The 20972-nt window shown below is 42.9% G+C and overlaps 1 protein-coding gene across 1 annotated transcript in view; it reads right to left on the bottom strand.

The window, feature by feature from the left end:
- Positions 1–20972, bottom strand: part of HARS1 (histidyl-tRNA synthetase 1) — a 44656-nt gene that overhangs the window by 16469 nt on the left and 7215 nt on the right. Inside the window, exons 3-8 of the mRNA XM_056516736.1 lie at positions 18510–18629; positions 16702–16797; positions 14349–14474; positions 12378–12485; positions 5438–5536; positions 3942–4035 (exon numbers count right to left, since the gene is read on the bottom strand). Of these exons, the coding sequence (XP_056372711.1) occupies positions 3942–4035; positions 5438–5536; positions 12378–12485; positions 14349–14474; positions 16702–16797; positions 18510–18629 (643 nt within the window). The remainder of the gene's footprint in view (positions 1–3941; positions 4036–5437; positions 5537–12377; positions 12486–14348; positions 14475–16701; positions 16798–18509; positions 18630–20972) is intronic.

A 20972-nucleotide genomic window follows, 5' to 3' on the forward strand; every position in this document is an offset into this window, starting at 1 on the left:
ATAGGAGAAAGGTTTATTTGTAGATGTACTGTAATGGGGAGGTAGCCTTCATCAGTTCTGTGTATCGCAGTGGGTTGATGCTGAACCCATTAAACATACAGGTGAAACCTGAAAAATTTTAATATCGTGCAAAGTTTATTTATTTCAGTAATTCAACTTGAAAAGGTGAAACTAATATGTGAGACTCATTACATGCAAAGTGAGATAGTTCAAGCCATGATTTGTCGTAATTGTGATGATTATGGTTACAGTTCATGAAAACCCCAAATCCGCCCCCCAATTACTATGATTTGGAGAGCCATGTCATCTGCTGGTGTTGGTCCACTGTGCTTCATTAAGTCCAGGGTCAACGCATCCGTCTACCAGGAGATTTTGGAGCATTTCATGCTTCCTTTCCTTTTAAGTTGCATTAATGAAATACAACGGACTTTTGAACGATATTCAAATTTTTGGAGTTTCACCTGTATACACTAGTCTACACTTTCCATCTGTCTGTAACGGAAAGCCACCAGCTCGCTATCATTCGATTACTTTACCAGCCTTACACTAGAAGGACACTATGCCGCCATCTGTTGGAATTTAAGACTAGAGTGAGTGCCAGTCTTAGTCTGGGATCATTTGTTGGGGGGGGAGGGGGTCAATGCTGGTTTTGCAAGGTCTTGGATTAGCCGGTTTTGGATACTTTGTTCATTTGTGCGCTGCACTTTAATGCTGTAACTTGAATAAGGTAACATGTCTGTTATGTTTCTCAAAGGGTGCTACTTGCGGCTGGTATTTACTTGCTGATATATATGGAATAAAAAAAAACACACCAAAAAGAGACCGTGCCATAAAATATAAGTAATTTTTATTTCATGCCATATACAGCGCAACATATGTATGCATGTACACAAAATACATAAAATTAAATGTTAACCCCTCCCCAACCCATGACATACATGTACATCATGACCGGGAAGGTTTTCCAGACCTATGACGTACATGTAAGTCATGCAGATACTGGCTGCTATTCGCGGCATCCCGCCATGCCCAGTAAGATGGTGGCTATCACTAATAGCCAGCCATCTTGCCTCGGGACCTAAGGGGGATTTCCTCCCCCCCCACAGCGATCGCTCCTATCAGCTAGTCAAATCTGACTAGCTGATGGCAGCGTTTCGCACATAAAAATCCTGGAGCAGCGGAAATCGGGACACACACGATGCTCTGCTAGCAGTCTCCAGTGTCCCGTACCAAGCTGCAGACGCTGTGCCCACCGGCAGGCTTCACTTTTTTTTGTAAAGGAGCTGTTTAGTTGTACAACAGTGTCCTAAACCTGTTACTGCATCTTTTGTGCACTAGACACAAGGGGGAGCTGTTGTACAGAAGTAACATAAATATATATATATATATATATATATATATATATATATATATATATATATATATATATATATATACACACACACACATACACCTTCAAAATTGTATTTCCCCCCCCCCCAAAAAAAAATAAAATTATAAAAAATAAAAATAAAAATAAAAAAAAAATGATTTTGCACTTCTGTAGAAAATTTGAGACAATGCTCATCATATAAGAGAGTCTCAAACAAAGAAAGGAAAAGGTTTCCAATTTTTCACAATATTTTATAGTTTTTCACAAAAATCGCTTTCTGTATCAACAAAAATTTACCATTAATATAAAGTACAATATGTCTCGAAAAAACTCTCTGAATCACTTTGCTAGGTAAAAGCAATCCAAAGTTATTACCACTTAAAGAGACACGTCAGATTTGAAAAAACGGACTGGGTCATGAAGGCCAAAACTAGCTGGGTCATGAAGGGGTTAAAGACTTACCTGATTAAAAAAAAAAAAACTTAACTTGGAGGACAGAAATTAAAATACACCTTGTTGGAGGTCTGACCTTTACAGCCAAACAAAAAGGCCTATTCAGGTTTCAATGACTTCTGCCTCACTTAACATGTAGGCCCGGTGGGTTGTAGTCCTAGGACTGTCTCTATAGAAAATTTTACTGCAGTACCACGTGACTAATGCAACTGTGCTTCGTGTGTGCAGGGCCGGCCTTAGGTGTTCAGGCACCCTGTGCAAGCTAACCTTGTGGCCCCCCCCCCCCCCCCTATGTATGTAATGTATGGGGAGCTTCTCAGGACTGGAGATGAAGGACAAAGTTGTGCTCTTGGGGGCAGACATTTTTCTAGGCTTCCTATTAGTAGCCACTTACATAAATACCACTTCTGCCTTTACATAGTCTGTGATGGCTGATCACAGAGAAAAATAGACTGTACTGCACTGAAGAGGAGATATAGTTAGGGTTACATGAGGTGATGTCACCATCAGCAGTATATGATCGGACCCTACATGTATGGGTGATGGATGGGCGCTCAGCTCCTCTAGCACAAATCACTTCCTTAGCACCCTCCTTTCCACCAGCCCCTGTAGGGAGTCTTCCGGCACTCAGCAGGGTCTGGAAGAACACCCTACCCGTGGCTGCAGCAGGAATGGGCTCCGTGATGCGCACTGCCGACAGCTCCCTGAGTTTAGCGCGGGATGTGAGGAGCGCTTGGTGATCTGCAGGACTGCTGTGTGCGGCAGCGGCAGCTACTAATTTTGTGGTGCTCTACTTCCTCATCCCCACAAACAGGGTTCATTCAACCAGCTCCATGTTACTTGCTGTGTTCGCTTCTCCCTTACATTTTCCCCGTCATCCACGCACCTGCGCCTATCCCCATGCGCACTGGCGGTCAGCAAGTATAAAACAATTTTAGCGCCTGGAACACTTACTGTTAGTAATCATTAGGAACCCCGCCATAGATGAGGAGAATATAAGGGAGTGGAAGCAATGTGGCTGCACCTAGTGACTTTCATAAATTGGACTTATAGAAGAAAAATACAGAAGCCAGCACTCACCATTCAGTAGTCACTTTTATTCATAGGATACAGTGCATCGGTGGTACATCAGCGGGCAGGGTACCGTATCCCATGAATAAAAGTGACCCCTGAATGGTGAGTGCTGGCTTCTATATTTTTCTTCTCTAAGTCTACATATGAACATTTTACAGCATCGTGCACAACCGTAATAAGGGAGGGGGGGGGATGTGCGCTGAAGTTAGGCATTCAATCCAGGTGAAGTGCGGCTTGATTACTAGTGGTGGAAGTGCCCGTGTCCTATTTCTCCTTATTTACTTTCATAAATTGGGACTCACATGGACCCTATATACAGGACATATACTTTACTGCAGCAGCATCAGATTAAGGCAGTTTTCCCCAACCAGTGTGCCTCTAGCTGTTGCAAAACTAAAACTCCCAGCATGCCCAGACAGCTTTTGGCTGTTTAGCCATGCTGGGAATTGTAGTTTTGCAACAGCTGGAGGCACCATGGTTGGGGAACACTGGATGAGGAATCTTTCCTGCAGGCATTTTTGTAATTAGTGCCTCAAGTCTCCAAGGTACAGGACACTAGCTTTTAAATGCCTGTAGGAAAGCATCCATGGTCCGATGCTGCTAGAGACTGTTGTGTAGATAGATTTACGGCACCATTAACATTAGATTTTACAGCTTCCTACCAGTGGTCAGCGGCAGCTCTGACAGGAGCACACAGCAGGAGAGGTGCAGGCTGTTCCTATTCCTCCCCTTGGAGGTGACAGTGGGAGGGGCATCCGGACCATGTGACTGCACTGCCCTCACCATCCTACTCTTCTCTTCACAGCTAGACTGCGAGCTGCCTGTAGTGCTGCATTGATGGGTCTATGTAACCCATTATTGCAGATAAAGGCAGCAATATATAGTGTAGTGGCGGGGGGCCTGCGAGCTGTGTCGGCCGCCCGGCACCCCTGTTACTATGGCGCCCTGTGCTGCCGCACAGCTCGCACACTCCAAAGGCCGGTCCTGAGTGTGTGTGGATATGGCCCTACATATCGGTTCGCTCAGATCAGTCCAGACTTACCATTATTTTTTACATATTCCCAAATCTGGTCAGCAACTTCAGAGGCAAGTCCCTTCTCTCCAACCATTTCATTCTTCACCTCTTCCCAGGGAGTCTGAAAAAAAAAATAGGAAGAGCAAAAGTCACATTGTGATGTAAAGACCGGATTCACACTGTAAAACAGAAGCAGAAAAAAACACATATTTTGGAGGCTTTTTTTCATTTGCAAGCATTTAAGATTATTTTTATTCATATTTCAAGTGTATTTCACATGGTTTAGGAGTATTTATTGGAGCTCCCATTGGTTTTAACAGGTTTTTTTCCTGCACCATTAAAGCATACCTGTCAGACCCCACCCGGTTTTCGCTCCCCCCAGTCGTATCCGGTTCCAGTACACTACAAACGTAGTGTGAACCGGCCCTTTCTCAGTACCTAATCCTGAACATATAATTGTTATTTCTCTAACAACTTTATTTTTTGTAAAAAATAAATGTTTTGTGTAACTCACTTACTTGAAATCCTCTCAAAGGGAGGGGACATGGCCTCACTGTGCATGCCTCTGCCTCCTCCCTCTGTCGTCTGCCCGCTCACATCTACCCTAGCATTAGCAAAACTACAACTCCCAGCATGCCCTGACAGTGAGGACATGCTGGGGGTTGTAGTTTTGCTGATGTTAGGAACCTGCAGGTTGGAGACTGCTTTCTTAGGATACAGCAATCCCAAACCTAGAACTCTACAGCTCTTGCAAAATTACAACCCCCAGAATGTCCTCACTGTTAGGGCATGCTGGGAGTTGTAGTTATGCTGATGTTAGGAGAGAGATGTGAGCCGGGAGATGGAAGAGGTGAGGAGTGGAGCTCTGCAACTGCAGTCATCAGCTGTTTTCCCCCAGTACGCGCCGCTCCTCACCAGTGCCACTCACATCTATGTCCATACAATACATTATTTTGGCGGTTGAGGGCAGAGGCGTTGTCTGTCAAGGGGTGGGGCTTCAGTAATCAAGGGGCGGAGCTTTGATGGCCGAGGGGCTTAGAGTCTACTTACCTGCCTCCTTTGCTGTGCAGATTGGGGGGGGGGGGGTTGATGTTTTATGGAGGGAGAGGGAAGTCTCAAGCAGCCTTGTCCATGAGTCATCTCTTAGACAAAGGCTGCTGGGGGACTCTGTGTCCCACAAGGTATGGGGACCTCAAATAGTGGAATTTTCAGGGGCCATGCAGCGGTAAGAAGCTTATTCCCATACGCAGGATAGGGGATAAGTTTCTTAGTGCTGGGCATCTTCTTTAAACAAGGCTGTGTATTTTTCAATAACGTTAAAAAGGGATGTTGCAGTGTATTTAGGTGCAAAGTACACAAACACTGTATGAATCTGGCCATAGCATACATAAAATAGTGAAATGTATAATCCAGCCAGTTAGTAACAGCTCTTATAAAAGTAAATACTGGAATACTATTGAAAGAACTCCATACAGCCACCATTTTCTTTGAATAATAAAAAAAAATTATATAATTATTTTTACCTTATCTAATTTGTCTACCGAAGAGCAAATTGTGCGAAACTTAGCGTCGGGTACCCCGCACACTGCAAACATCCCGTCCAATATTCTCCTGTCATTCACCTGCATGTAAAAAACAGTTGTTACTGCATAATCTCAAGAAAGGCATCACTTTTCACAAATAGCCTAACCAGTTTTCCTATTTTGTCCCTTAAATGGACACTGTCAGATTCAAAAACTTCTTATATGTTGTACATCTTGGCAAAACATTAACCTTTCTAATATACTTTATTATTTCCTTTTCATATAAATCATGGCTTATAAAACCATGTCTTTGTCCAAGCTGAAGCACAGGCATGGACAAAGCCCAGTGAGGGTGGGATAGGAGAGAGCACAGAGGAGTGCTATCAGACAGGAGAGAGCACAGAGGAGTGCTATCAGACAGGAGAGAGCACAGAGGAGTGCTATCAGACAGGAGAGAGCACAGAGGAGTGCTATCAGACAGGAGAGAGCCAAGAGGAGGGCTAGCCCATCCTCACTTACTGGACTTTGTCCATGCCTGTTCTTCAGCTTGGACAAAGCCATGATTTGTATAAACATTCTTATGAAATATATTAGAAAGGTTAATGTTTTGCCAAGATGTACAACATATAAATAGTTTTTGAACCTGACAGTTTCCATTTAAGTATTTATCTCCTCACCTTCCAAGATTAATTGTATCTAATGTATGGTTTGAGGGACAAGTTGAGCTTTATAATGCACCCTTCAGCCATAAATGATTTTTTTTTTCTATTAAAGGGCTAATGGTTGACTTCAGCAGTCACAGAAGAACCAGAGATAGGCAGGAATCCCTAGAAACATTAGAACAGAATTGGTAGGGGAAGAGTACTACTAGTTTTATTATGACAGTTTAAGAACATTTAAAGTGGCTAGCCTGAACCTTTTCATACCATATTTGTCACTAAGCAAAGCCACCAGTAAGAAGTCTAAAAGGGGTAATGTCTATTTAAAAAAAAAAAAAAATCAAACAAGATCAATGGTAAACAGAATAATAATTTTGGATTTGCACATGCAGTCATGGCCGTAAATGTTGGCACCTCTGAAATTTTTCAGGAAAATGAAGTATTTCTCACAGAAAAGGATTGCAGGATATTTTGCTATACATGTTTATTCCCTTGATGTGTGTATTGGAACTAAACCAAAAAAGGGATGAAAAAAATGCAAATTGGACATAATGTCACACCAAATTCCAAAAATGGGCTGGACAAAACTATTGGCACCCTTCACTTAATATTTGGTTGCACACCCTTTGGAAAAAATAACTTAAAGCAGTCGCTTCCTGTAAACATCAATAAGCTTCTTACACCTCTCAGCTGGAATGTTGGACCACTCTTCCTTTGCAAACTGCTCCAGGTCTCTCTTATTGGAAGGGCATCTTTTCCCAACAGCAATTTTAAGATCTCTCGACAGGTGTTCAATGGGATTTAGATCTGGACTCATTGCTGGCCACTTCAGAACTCTCCAGCGCTTTGTTGCCATACATTTCTGAGTGTTTTTTGATGTACAGTGGAGCAAAAAATTATTTAGTCAGCCACCAATTGTGCAAGTTCTCCACTTAAAAAGATGAGAGAGGCTTGTAATTTTCATCATAGGTATACCTCAACTACGAGAGACATAATGAGAAAATAAGATCCATAAAATCACATTGTCTGATTTTTTAAGAATTCATTTGCAAATTATGGTAGAAAATAAGTATTTGGTCACCTACAAACAAATTTCTGGCTCTCACAGACCTGTAACAACTTCAAGAGTCTCCTCTGTCCTCCACTCGTTACCTGTATTAATGGCACCTGTTGAACTTGTTAGAAGTATAAAAGACACAACCTCAAACAGTCACACTCCAAACGCCACTATGGCCAAGACCAAAGAGCTGTCGAAGGACACCAGAAACAAAAATTTTAGACCTGCACCAGGCTGGGAAGACTGAATCTGGAATAGGCAAGCAGCTTGGTGTGAAGAAATCAACGGTGGGAGCAATTATTAGAAAATGGAAGACATACAAGATCACTGATAATCTCCCTAGATCTGGGGCTCCACACAAGATCTCACCCTGTGGTGTAAAAATGATTAGAACGGTGATCAAACATCCCAGAACCACACGGGGGGGGGACCTAGTGAATGACCTGCAGAGAGCTGGCACCAAAGTAACAAAGGCTACCATCAGTAACACACTACGCCGCCAGGGACTCAAATCATGCAGTGCCAGACGTGTCCCCCTGCTTAAGCCAGTACATGTCCAGGCCCATCTGAAGTTTGATAGAGAGCATTTGGATGATCCAGAAGAGTATTGAAAGTATGTCATATGGTCAGATGAAACCAAAGTAAAACTTTTGTTAAAAACTTAACTCATCGTGCTTGGAGGAGAAAGAATTCTGAGTTGCATCCAAACAACACCATACCTACTGTGAAGCATGTGGGTGGAAATATCATGCTATGGGGCTGTTTTTCTGCTAAGGGACCAGGACGACTGATCTGTGTAAAGGAAAGAATGAATGGGGCCAGTTATCGTAAGATTTTGAGTGAAAACCTCCTTCCATCAGCAAGAGTATTGAAGATGAAATGTGGCTGGGTCTTTCAGCATGACAATGATCCCAAACAAACCGCCCGAGCAACGAAGGAGTGGCATAGTAAGAAGCATTTCAAGGTTCTGGAGTGGCCTAGCCAGTCTCCAGATCTCAACCCCATAGAAAACTTTTGGAAGGAGTTCAAAGTCCGTGTTGCCCAGCAACGGCCCCAAAACATCACTGCTCTAGAGGAGATCTGCATGGAGCAATGGGCTAAAATACCAGCAACAGTGTGTGAAAACCTTGTGAAGACTTAAAGAAAACGTTTGACCTCTGTCATTGCCAACAAAGGGTATATAACAAAGTATTGAGATGAACATTTGTTATTGACCAAATACTTATTTTCCACCATAATTTGCAAATAAATTCTTTAAAAATCAAACAATGCGATTTTATGGATTTCTTTTCTCATTATGTCAAATAGTTGAGGTATATACCTATGATGAAAATTACAGGCCTCTCATCTTTTTAAGTGGGAGAACTTGCACAATTGGTGACTGACTAAATTCTTTTTTGCCCCACTGTATGTTTGGGGTCATTGTCCTGCTGGAAGACCCAAGATCTCGGACGGAAACCCAGCTTTCTGACACTGGGTTGTACAGTGAGACCCAAAATCCCTTGGTAATCCTCAGATTTAATGATGCCTTGCACACAGAGTTCAAGAGGCAGCAAAACAACCCCAGAGCATCATTGAACCTCCACCATATTTCACTGTAGGTACTGTGTTCTTTTCTTTGTAGCCTCATTTTGTTTTCGGTTAACAGTAGAATGATGTGCTTTACCAAAAAGCTCTATCTTGGTCTCATCTGTCCACAAGACGTTTTCCCAAAAGGATTTTGGCTTACTCAAGTTCAATTTGGCAAAATGTAGTCTTGCTTTTTTATGTCTCTGTGTCAGCAGTGGGGTCCCCCATGGGTCTCCTGCCATAGCGTTTCATTTCATTTAAATGTTGGATAGTTTGCGCCGACACTGGGGCTCCCTGAGCCTGCAGGACAGCTTGAATATCTTTGGAACTTGTTTGGGGCTGCTTATCCACCATCCGGTGTACACATTTCATCAATTTTTCTCTTCCAACCACGCCCAGGGAGACTAGCTACAGTGCCATGGGTTGCAAACTTCTTGATAATGTTGCGCACTGTGGACAAAGGCAAATCTAGATCTCTGGAGATGGATTTGTAACCTTGAGATTGTTGATATTTTTCCACAATTTTGGTTCTCAAGTCCTCAGCAGTTCTCTTTCTGTTCTCCATGCTTAGTGTGGCACACTCATACACACAATGCAAAGACTAAGTGAACTTCTCTCCTTTTAGTCTGCTTTCAGGTGTGATTTTTATATTGCCCACACCTGTTACTTGCCCCAGGGGAGTTTAAAGGAGCATCACATGCTTGAAACAATCTTATTTATCCACAATTTTGAAAGGGTGCTAATAATTTTGTCCAGCACATTTTTGGAGTTTGTGTGATATGTCTAATTTGCTTTTTTTTTTCTGTGAGAAATACTTCATTTTCTAGAAATATTTCAGGGGTGCCAACATTTACGGCCATGACTGTATATTTTGAACATAGAGCTGACAAGATACATTTACAATGATCGACTAACAGGACAGCACTGTCCTAACAGGTGAGTTAGGGTGCGTTCACAAGGCCGTTTGCCCCCGTTTTTTTTTTTTAGCCCCGTTTCAGTTCTGTTTTTGCAGGCTGTAAACCAGGGGTCCTCAAACTACGGCCCGCGGGCCACATGTGGCCCGCCGAGGACATTTATCCGGCCCGCCGCTGCCTGGGACATCCCTGTGTCCCGAAATATGTTTTCGGGACACAGGGATGCGCTATCGAAGACCCCGCGTTTACTTTAAAAACGCAGGGGCCGCCGGGAAGGTGGCGCACGCAGGGACGTCACCGACTCCGTGCGTGCGCCCATAGGAACGAAGCGCGGAGGAGCGGGGCGGCGATGAGGACGTGCGCTGGCCAGCTAGGTAAGTGTTACCAGCGGCACATCGGCTTCGGTGCTCCGAACACCCCGCTCCTTCGGTCCCGGGACTTACTGCTATGTCCGGACCTGGGAGCGGTGGTCCGAGCACTGAAGAGGGGCATAACACAGGCATATAGCCTCCAGCCATACACTGGCTGGAGGCTGTATGTCTGTGGGGGAACATTATACTGCACCTAATGTGGGGGAACTGTACTGCCAACCCTAATGTGGGGGACCTGTACTGCCAACCCTAATGTGGGGGACCTGTACTGCCAACCCTAATGTGGGGGAAGTACAACCTAATGTGGGGGGGATCTATACTGCCAACCTAATGTGGGGGGGAACTGTGCTGCGTACTTAAAGTGGTAGTCCACTAATAAGATATATAAGTGTGCATAGGAATTTGTTCATGTTTTGTTATCTATAGTCCGGCCCTCCAAAGTTTGAGGACCCCTGCTGTAAACAGATTAAGCGGTTTAAAAAAAATCCCATTCATGTCAATGGGATTTTTTTACAATCCGTTTACATACGTGTCCACCCATTTGCACTCATTTCCGTTTTTTTTCATGGAAGAAAAAAAAGGCACATGCAGTATTTTTTCTTCCGTGAAAAAAACTGAAGAAAACACGGACATCATAATTTTAACATTTGAAGTCTATGGCAAACGGATGAACCTTTAATGTCATCCGTTTGCACCCGGGTTTAAAATATCCGTAATTACATCTGAGCATGCTCAGGAAAGGTGACATCAGCAGACTCCTACAGTGTTGTGGGACTACTACTCCTCTCATCATGGAAACAAGTCTGTTTCATGATAGGAGTAGTAATTCCCCGGCTGCAGGAGTCTGCCGGTGGCTGGGGGGACTACATTAGTGTTTGTACTACTATCCCCATCATGGATCAGACTCTGTTCCATGATGGGGGTAGTAGTACAGGGGCTGAGGGATCACTTCTGAGACCCGATCCAATCAGAAGTTATTAAGCAGGGGAGCGGGCGGCATGGTCCGCAACCCTGCGATCACTTTAATTTTTAAATTCCACGCAGGGAGCTCTGAATGGCTGGTACTGAGGAACCATTCAGGGCTCCCTGCGGGGTTTTTAAAATGGACAATATATATAAAAAGCGCTGTGGAGGCAAGATATATAGCGCTATATATCTAGCCCCCCCGCGCATTTATAAAAGATATAACCCCCGCCAGCGCAAAATTATATACCCCCGCAGTATTATATATATATATATATATATATATATATATATATATATATATATATATATATATATATATATATATGTGTGACCCCCCCGCCAGCGCATTTACAATGTAACCCCCGCCGGGGCATTTATGATTATATACCCACTACCAGCGCAATCATCAATATATAACCCCCCGCCGGCGCATTTATGTGACCCCCGCTGGCGCATTTGTCATTAATGCAGCGCTATCTGTGAAAAGCATTTTACGCGCAGAGCATCGCACCAGCCGCCGACGCGATGCTGCTGAAAGAATACTATTCATACATTGCGCTGCGGGGGCATATTATATAGAAGTGCTGAGGGGGCCAGATAATACTATATATCTGGCCCCCACAACACACACACATTATATATTATATATATATATTATATATTATATATATATATATATATATATATATATATATATATATATATATATATATAATATGCCCCTGCAACGCTATGTATGAATAGTATTCTATAAGCAGCATCGCGCCAGCGGTGGCTGGTGCGATGCTCTGCGCTTAAAATGCTTTTCCCAATTAGCGCTGCATTAATGACAAATGCGGCAGCAGGGGGGGGGGGGGGTGTCACATAAATGCGCCAGCGGAGGGTATATAAATTATAAATGCGCCTGCGGGGGTTACATTATAAATGCGCTGGCGGGGGGTCACATATATATACTGCGGGGGTATATATTTTTGCGCTGGCAGGGGTTATTTCTTTATAAATGCGCTGGGGGGCTAGATCTATAGCGCTATATATATATATTTTTTTAACGGAACGGGGGCAAACGGCCGTGTGAATGCACCCTTACACAAGCCAACCAGTACACAACCAAGGAGAAAGACCACTTTAACTTCAGTCCAGTCCGGACTCCCTGCCATCTAACTGATTAATCTATGTAGGACTGTGTGGTATTTGGGGGGGCAAAGGATTTTTCTTATATCGATAATTACTAGAGGTGATGATTTGTTTTTGTAAATTGAATCTAGAAAATAAAAAGGATTAAAAAAATAAAGGAAAAAAAAAAAAAAAAAAAAAGGTCCAGTCCCCTATCCCCCCCCCCCCCCACCCTGTGTACATATTTTATCAGTGCCCATGTTAATGTACAATATTTTATGCCACCCTTACCTTAACCAAAAACTCTCCCAACTCCAGTTCACTCAGGATTTCATGAACAATCTTCAGGCACTCAGCATCAGGAATCATTGGATCATACTGGCCTGCAATGTCAAAGTCCTGGATGGAAACAAATAAAAACTAGTAATTGGTCTTTTTGTTGCACAAGGCTATGTTCCCACACAGATGCGCAATTCATCTGCCAAAAACCGTCAATAGGAGGGTGTCTTCACACTGAGACCCTGACCAATTTAAACTTTAATAAGTAAAAACATTTGTTTGCATTTGATTTTTTTGGAGCAATGCATAAAATAACAAAAATAAGAATTTTTTGTATCAATAATCTACACTGCTCAAAAAATAAAGGTAACACTTAAACAACACAATGTAACTCCAAGTCAATGACACTTCAGTGAAATCACACTGTCCACTCAGGAAGCAACACTGATTGACAATCAATTTCACATGCTGTTGTGCAAATGGAACAGACAACAGGTGGAAATTATAGGCAAGACACCCCCAATAAAGGAGTGGTTCTTCAGGTTGTGACCACAGACCACTTCTCAGTTCCTATGCTTTCTGGCTGATGTTTTGGTCACTTTTGAATGCTGGCGGTGCTTTCACTCTAGTAGCATGAGACTGAGTCTACAACCCACACAAGCGGCTCAGGTATTGCAGCTCATCCAGGATGGCACATCTTTGTGAGCTGTGGCAAGAAGGTTTGCTGTGTCTTTCAGTGTAGTGCCAAGAGCAAGGAGGCGCTAACAAGAGACAGGCCAGTACATCAGGAGACGTGGAGGAGGCCGTAGGAGGGCAACAACCCAGCAGCAGGACCGCTACCTCCTGTGCAAGGAGGAGCACTGCCAGAGCAAAAATGACAAAATGACCTCCAGCAGGCCAGAAATGTGCATGTGTCCACTCAAACGGTCAGAAACAGACTCCATGAGGGTGGTATGAGGGCCAGACGTCCACAGGTGGGGGTTGTGCTTACAGCCCAACACCGTGCAGGACGTTTGGCATTTGCCAGAGAACACCAAGATTGGCAAATTCGCCGATGGCGCCCTGTACTCTTCACAGATGAAAGCAAGTTCACACTGAGCACATGTGACAGAGTCTGGAGACGTCATGGAGAATGTTCTGCTGCCTGGAACATCCTCCAGCATGACCTGTTTGGTGGTGGGTCAGTAATGGTGTGGGGTGGCATTTCTTTGGGGGGCCGTAATGCCCTCCATGTGCTTACCAGAGGTAGCCTGACTGCCATTAGGTACCGAGATGAGATCCTCAGAACCCTTGTGAGACCATATGCTGGTGCGGTTGGCCATGGGTTCCACCTAATGAAAGGCAATGCTAGACCTCATGTGGCTGGAGTGTCAGCAGTGTCCTGTAAGAGGAAGGAATTGATGCTATGGACTCGCCCACCCGTTCCCCAGACCTGAATCCGATTGAGCACATCTGGGACATCATGTCTCGCTCTATCCACTACAGACTGTCCAGGAGTTGGCGGATGATTTAGTCCAGGTTTGAGAGGACATCCCTCAGGAGACCATCCTCCACCTCATCAGGAGCATGCCCAGGTGTTGTAGGGAGGTCATACGGGCATGTGGAGGCCACACACACTACTGAGCCTCATTTTGACTTGTTTTAAGGACATTACATCAAAGTTGGATCAGCCTGTAGTGTGGTTTTCCACTTTGATTTTGACTCCATATCCAGACCTCCATGGGTTGATTTCCATTGATAATTTGTGTGTGATTTTGTTGTCAGCACATTCAACTATGTAAAGACGAGAGTATTTCATACGATTAGTTCATCCATTCAGATCTAGGATGTGTTATTTTAGTGTTCCCTTTATTTTTTTTGAGCAGTATAATATATATATATATATATATATATATATATATATATATATATATATATATATATATATATATATATATATAGTTTGTGTACTATTTAGACCATCAAAAGTAGATTGTGCCTTACACATTGGTAGAACTCTCTGTAGCGACCTCTAGTCATAGCAGGGTTGTCCCTTCTGTAGACTTTAGCAATATGGTAACGTTTAATGTTGGTAATCTTGTTCATTGCTAAATAGCGAGCAAATGGAACCTGGCCGGATAGTTAAGGATCATAAAGCGGTCATATGCAAAAAATTGCTGAACTTAGGGAAAAAAAATAATAATATAAGTATACACACACAGACACTTACTGGCAACTTTATTAGGTACACCTTTAATTGCTTGTTAACACAAATAGCTAATCAGGCAAGACTGTTGGTGCCAGGCGGGATGGTTTGAGTATTTCAGAAACTGCAGCTCTACTGGGGTTCTCACACAATGGGGGAGATTTATCAAAACCTGTCCAGAGGAAAAGTTGCTGAGTTGCCCATAGCAATCAATCAGATCGCTTCTTTAATTTCAGCACATATGGCAAGTGCGGCACAGCTCACTCGGTCGCCCCTCCCGTGTCCCGGACAGAACCGGACCTTGGTTCACGTGTAAATGATAAGAAACAGATGTCCAGTGAGGATGTCAAGCAATACGAAATTTCTTTATTCAGCCATAACACAAAGTGATGACAGGTGACGCGTTTTGGCCGCAATTAACGGCCTTAGTCTTAAGACTAAGGCCGTTGATTGCGGCCAAAACGCGTCACCTGTCATCACTTTGCGTTATGGCTGAATAAAGAAATTTCGTATTGCTTGACATCCGCGCTGGACATCTGTTTCTTATCGCTTCTTTAATTTATCACAGTCCTTTTAAAAAATGAAAGAAGTGATCTGATTGGTTGCTATGGGCAACTTAGCAACTTTTCCTCTGGACGGGTTTTGATAAATCTCCCCCCATGTTCCGCCATCTTCCATACAAAGAAATAGGGGGGCTCAACCACAATACTAAACACAGGGTGCTACTTTCAGTGAGCGTATGTAAAACCACATCCCAGAAAAGCAACCACTGAATATAAAGTGCACACCACTAGATATACAATTATGGCAAAATAATTGTATTCCATATCAAAAAACAAAATATACAAATGGTCACAAAAGTACAATTAAAAACATAAAAAAATGCTCACTTAAAGCCACAACACTACCTCGGAGCAGGGCAATGAACCCCCCCACTCCCGAGGTATGACCCCATCCTGCTATATGGTGGTAAATCATACACAGTGCTTCCAAATGCTGTGCTATAATAATGCTAAATAGTATGCATAATAAAGATTGTTGATGCTATTCAAGTTACCGATATGTGAAGCTGTATATGCACATGGAAGATATGTTCCAGGCTATAATGTGAATAAGATCATCATTAAAAACGCAATTCAAATTACACATAATCTAGCCAAGAATAGAAAATAACCATGAGTATCCCATAATACAAGCGCAGCAAACCAAGCAGGGAGCCAGCAATACAGATGATTGAGCAGGAACGGGACCACAAGCGACTTCCTCAGGGGTCATACCTCAGGAGTGGGGTTCATGGCCCTGCTCCGAGGTTGTGTTGTGGCTCTAAGTGAGCATTTTTAATTGTCCTTTGTGACCATTTGTATAGGTCGTTTTTTGATATGGAATAAAATTATTTTGCTTAATTATATATCTAGTGGTGTGCACTTTATATTCAGGAGGTTGCTTTTCTGGGATGCCATTCTGCCATGTATCAACAGTTCAGGCTAGTGCTGGTGTTATGGTGTGGGGGACATTTTCTTGGCACACTTTGTGCCCCAAGGTACCAACTGAACATAGTTTACGACAGCGTACCTGAGTATTGCTGCTAACCATGTCCATCCCCTTATAACCACAGTGTATCCATCTTCTGATGGCTATTTTCAGCAGGATAATCCACCATATCACAAAGCTCAAAACACATCATCGCAAACTGGTTTCTTGAACATGCCAATGAATATGCCACAAAGAACTAAGAAAGTTTTGAAGGCAAAAGGGGGTCCAACCTGGTACTAGCAAGGGGCAACAAATAAAGTGGCCAGTAAGTGTATATCTCCACACACAGTACTGAAGGCTGTGAGCACTAGCCAATAAAAGGGTCCCTATTGTTTCACTAAAAGAAGCAAACACCTAGCCCAGTGTTTCCCAACGAGGGTGCCTCCAGCTGTTGCAAAACTACACCTTCCAGCATGCCCGGACAGCCCACGGCTGTCCAGGCATGCTGGAAGGTGTAGTTTTGCAACAGCTGGAGGCACCCTCGTTGGGAAACACTGGGCTAGCCACTGCTGTCAATGCAAAAGACATTAAAAGGAGCACCATGCTTGAGCATTTAAACTGTCCCTTCTGCGATAGTTGACATGAGATCATGGGTCGATCATTTTTGTGAAAGGATACAGTAAGATCATAACGGAGAGACAACAATTCACCACCCTGATCTTTTAGGTCATAAATAAGCTTAGAATCTTCTCCATATTTTCCTGTTAGAGTTTCCTTTTAAAAAAATAAAAATAAATCAGATATTAAATAAAAAGCAAATAGTGCATATTCAGGTAGAAGGGGGTAAGCTGGTAGCATACACATCTTCCAGGAAAAGAAAAAAATATGCACGGAATCAAACTTTGAATGGCAAGCCGAAATGGGTTGACATTAAATCCTCATATCCTCTATGCACAGGATAGGTAATTAATGTGTAATCTCTGGGCATTTGCCCACTGGGACCCTTAAAGACAGCAAAAGAACAAGTTTCAAAGTGCCCCTTAAGTGGCAATGCACTTGTGTGAGCACGGATCCATTCACTGGAAAGGGATTGCCAAGTGCAATCTCCATCAGTATCATGGCAGTGAATGGAGAAGGGGCACTCTGTTCTTGCAATCAGTTGGGATCCTGTGTGTAGGGGGGTAAATTATTTTAGCAGCAAAACCCCTTTAAGTGTACTTTTTTCCTGTCTCTCTCTTTCCTGTTGTCTACAGGGAGCAGTGCTGAGCTTGTCTGTGTCCCGGCTGCAGTCTGTGATTTAGGACTCCAGCATGAGTCTGAAATCTATAATAACAGGCTTGCGGCCAGGACTGGTAGGGAAATAAATAAATAGAAATCAGCATATTTTTTTTTATAACATGCAATTGGAAAGTTATTCTGCATACATTAATAAAAAAAACTTTTGATATATTATAGATTAAAGTATAAAAAAAAAAAAAAAAAATCCGTAATGCCAGGACTCACATACCTCCGCTCCCCCGGTGTCTCATTGCGTTCCTCCGCCTTCTTCTTCCTGGTCCGGCTGTGGTAGGTCCGTCATGCCGTCAGTCAGAAAATTAACAGTCGAAGCGATGTCCTGCCTCAGCCAAATCTGACCTGTCACTTTATGCATTAATAACTCTAATTTCATGACTTTATTTTTCTAGATTTTTGAAATGCTCAACTATCAGCCATTGCAGTGCAAATCACCAATTTAGGCCTCAAATGTACATTGTGCTTGCTCACTCCTGAGCCATGTGGGGGGAGGGGAGGGCCTTTCTCCTTTTACTCCTTGTGGAAATAAAACAATTAGGGGTTACACCAGCATGTTAGATATCAGTGTAAAAAAAGATCATTACTGTTACACTAACATGCTGGTGTAGCCCCAAAGTCTTCATTTTTTTACAAGCGGTAAAGGGAGAAATTTCCCCCAAAATGTGCAACACAGTTTCTCCTGACTATAAAAATACCCCATAAGTGGATCTAAACTGTTGCCTGGAAATAGGACAGGGCTCAGGGCCGAGAAAGCCCTAAGAGAGGCCTAAATTGGTGATTTGCATAGGGGTGATTCTGATAGCATTGCTCATCCTCATGCCAAGCTTAGTACTTGTTACAGATATGCAAACTGTTGGATATGTTACGGTACGCCTTTGTAGACATTGGTGAGACAAACCTCTCTGATCTGTTTTAGCTATGAATTTCTAGAGGCTCTTGTGAAACTAAAAATATTTATCATGGTCAACTGGAGCTTTTCAGGCGTATTTCTCCCAACACAGTATCCTGGGGCATAACATTTAAAAAAAAAAAGGATGGGGTCAACCTAACGTCATTCTCCAGGCTTAATAGATAAGGTTTATTTCACTGTACTGTACAATGAAAGTACTAACACACTGATGTTGTGTGGATTGACAGAGAGGAGAAAGGAGCTCAACAAATATTTCAATGAGATATCTCTGAAAACCACTTACCTTCAGCTCAAATACAGGGGTGTCAATAGTCTCTGCTCCATGACGTTTAAAACAGCGGATAATGGTGTTGAAAACCTTCTCCCGAATGGCCATCTGTTTGGGATTATAATCCCTTGTGCCCTGAGAAGGAAAATGAATATAAAATCACACAAAGGGTGCATTCACACCACATTTTTGCAATAAGGGAGCTGGATCCGGAGGCAGAATTTAAACACTGTCCACTGCCATATCCCCGACACACCTCATTCATTTGAATGAGCCAGACAGAGACAATTAGTGACTCTGGTAGGCTCATTTTTGGACCATATCCGATTTTGTTGCGAGACTAAAAACTGTGGCGACAAAACTAATACAGTTCAAAACTGAGCCGACCAGAGTCATTATCTGATTCCGTGTAGTAATCGGCAGGGAAACAGCAGCAGCAGTTTTTTTTTTTATTCTCCCAACGGATCCGGCTGCCGTATTTTAATTTTTATCACCTTTATCTTTGTGAAATTTGATGCTATGTTGTCTGCAAGAGTTTAATGGGGGTGAACCCTGCTGACTTGGTCATCTGGGGTGTGTGGTTATACAGTCATGGCCAAAAATGTTGGCACCAATGAAATTTTTCAAGAAAATTAAGTATTTCTCACAGAAAAGGATTGCAGTAACATATTTTGCTATACACATGTTTATTCCCTTTGTGTGTATTGGAACTAAACCAAAAAAGGGAGGAAAAATAAGCTAATTGGACATAATGTCACACCAAACTCCAAAAATGGGCTGGACAAAATTATTGGCACCCTTAACTAATTATTTGGTTGCACACCCTTTGGAAAACATAACTGAAATCAGTGGCTTCCTGTAAACATCAATAAGCTTCTTACACCTCTCAGCCGGAATGTGGGACCACTCTTCCTTTGCAAACTGCTCCAGGTCTCTCTTATTGGAAGGAGCCTTTTCCCAACAGCAATTTTAAGATCTCTCCAAGGGTGTTCTATGGGATGTAGATCTGCTGGCCGCTTCAGAACTCTCCAGCGCTTTGTTGCCATCCATTTCTGGGTGCATTTTGCCATATGTTTGGGGCCATTGTCCTGCTAGAAGATCCAAGATCTCGGACGCAAACCCAGCTTTCTGACACTGGGCTGTACAGTGCGACCCAAAATCCATTGGTAATCCTCAGATTTCATGATGCATTGCACACATTCAAGGCACCCAGTGCCAGAGGCAGCAACACAACCCCAAAACATCATTGAACCTCCACCATATTTCACTGTAGGTACTCTGTTCTTTTCTTTGTAGGCCTCATTCTGTTTTTGGTAAACAGTAGAATTATGTGCTTTACAAAAAAGCTCTATCTTGGTCTCTTCTCTCCACAAAATGTTTTCTCAGAAGGATTTTGGCTTACGCCAGTTCATTTTGGCAAAATGTAGTCTTCCTTTTTATGTCTCTGTGTCAGCAGTGGGGTCCTCCTGGGTCTCCTGCTATAGGGTTTCATTTCATTTCAATGTCGATGGATAGTTCGCGCTGACACTGATGCTCCCTGAGCCTGCAGGACAGCTTGAATATCTTTGGAACTTGTTTGGGGCTGCTTATCCACCATCTGGACTATCTTGCATGTACACCTTTCATCAATTAGGAGGATTAGCATCAGTGCCATGGGTTGCAAACTTCTTGATAATGTTGCGAACTGTGGACAATGGCAAATCTAGATCTCTGGAGATGGACTTGTAACCTTGAGATTGTTGATATTTTTCCACAATTTTGGTTCTCAAGTCCTCAGACAGTTCTCTTCTGTTTCTGTTGTCAATGCTTAGTGTGGCATACTCAGACACACAATGCAAAGACTAAGTGAACTTCTCTCCTTTTTATCTGCTTTCAGGTTTTATATTGCCCACACCTGTTACTTGCCCTGGGTGAGTTTAAAGGAGCATTCACATGCTTGAAACAATCTTATTTTCCCACAATTTTGAAAGGGTGCCAATAAATTTGTCCAGTCCATTTTTGGAGTTTGATGTGACATTATGTCCAATTTGCTTTTTTTCCTCCTTTTTTGGTTTAGTTCCAATACACACAAAGGGAATAAACATGTGTATAGCAAAACATGTGTTACTGCAATCCTTTTCTGTGAGAAATACTTCATTTACTTGAAAAAATTCAGGGGGGGGGGGGGGGGCAACATTTACGGCCATGGCTGTAGATAGCTCATGTCTTTGTAGGCAGTCAGTGGATCAGCATTGATAACTGCTTTTCTCAGCTCAATAAACACTGACCAAGACTCTGAAGCTCATATACAGAACTGCCTACCAGGATAATACAGCACAGACCAAGGTAAGTACCAACCATCTTACACACTTTGGTATATGTCCCTACATTAGTGTTTCCCAACCAGGGTGCCTGCAGCTGTTGCAAAACTACAATCCCCAGTATGCCCGGACAGCCGTTGGCTGTCCAGGCATGCTGGAAGTTGTAGTTTTGCAACAG

The sequence above is a fragment of the Hyla sarda genome, chromosome 4, assembly GCF_029499605.1.
Source record: "Hyla sarda isolate aHylSar1 chromosome 4, aHylSar1.hap1, whole genome shotgun sequence".
In the NCBI taxonomy this organism is placed as follows: domain Eukaryota; kingdom Metazoa; phylum Chordata; class Amphibia; order Anura; family Hylidae; genus Hyla; species Hyla sarda.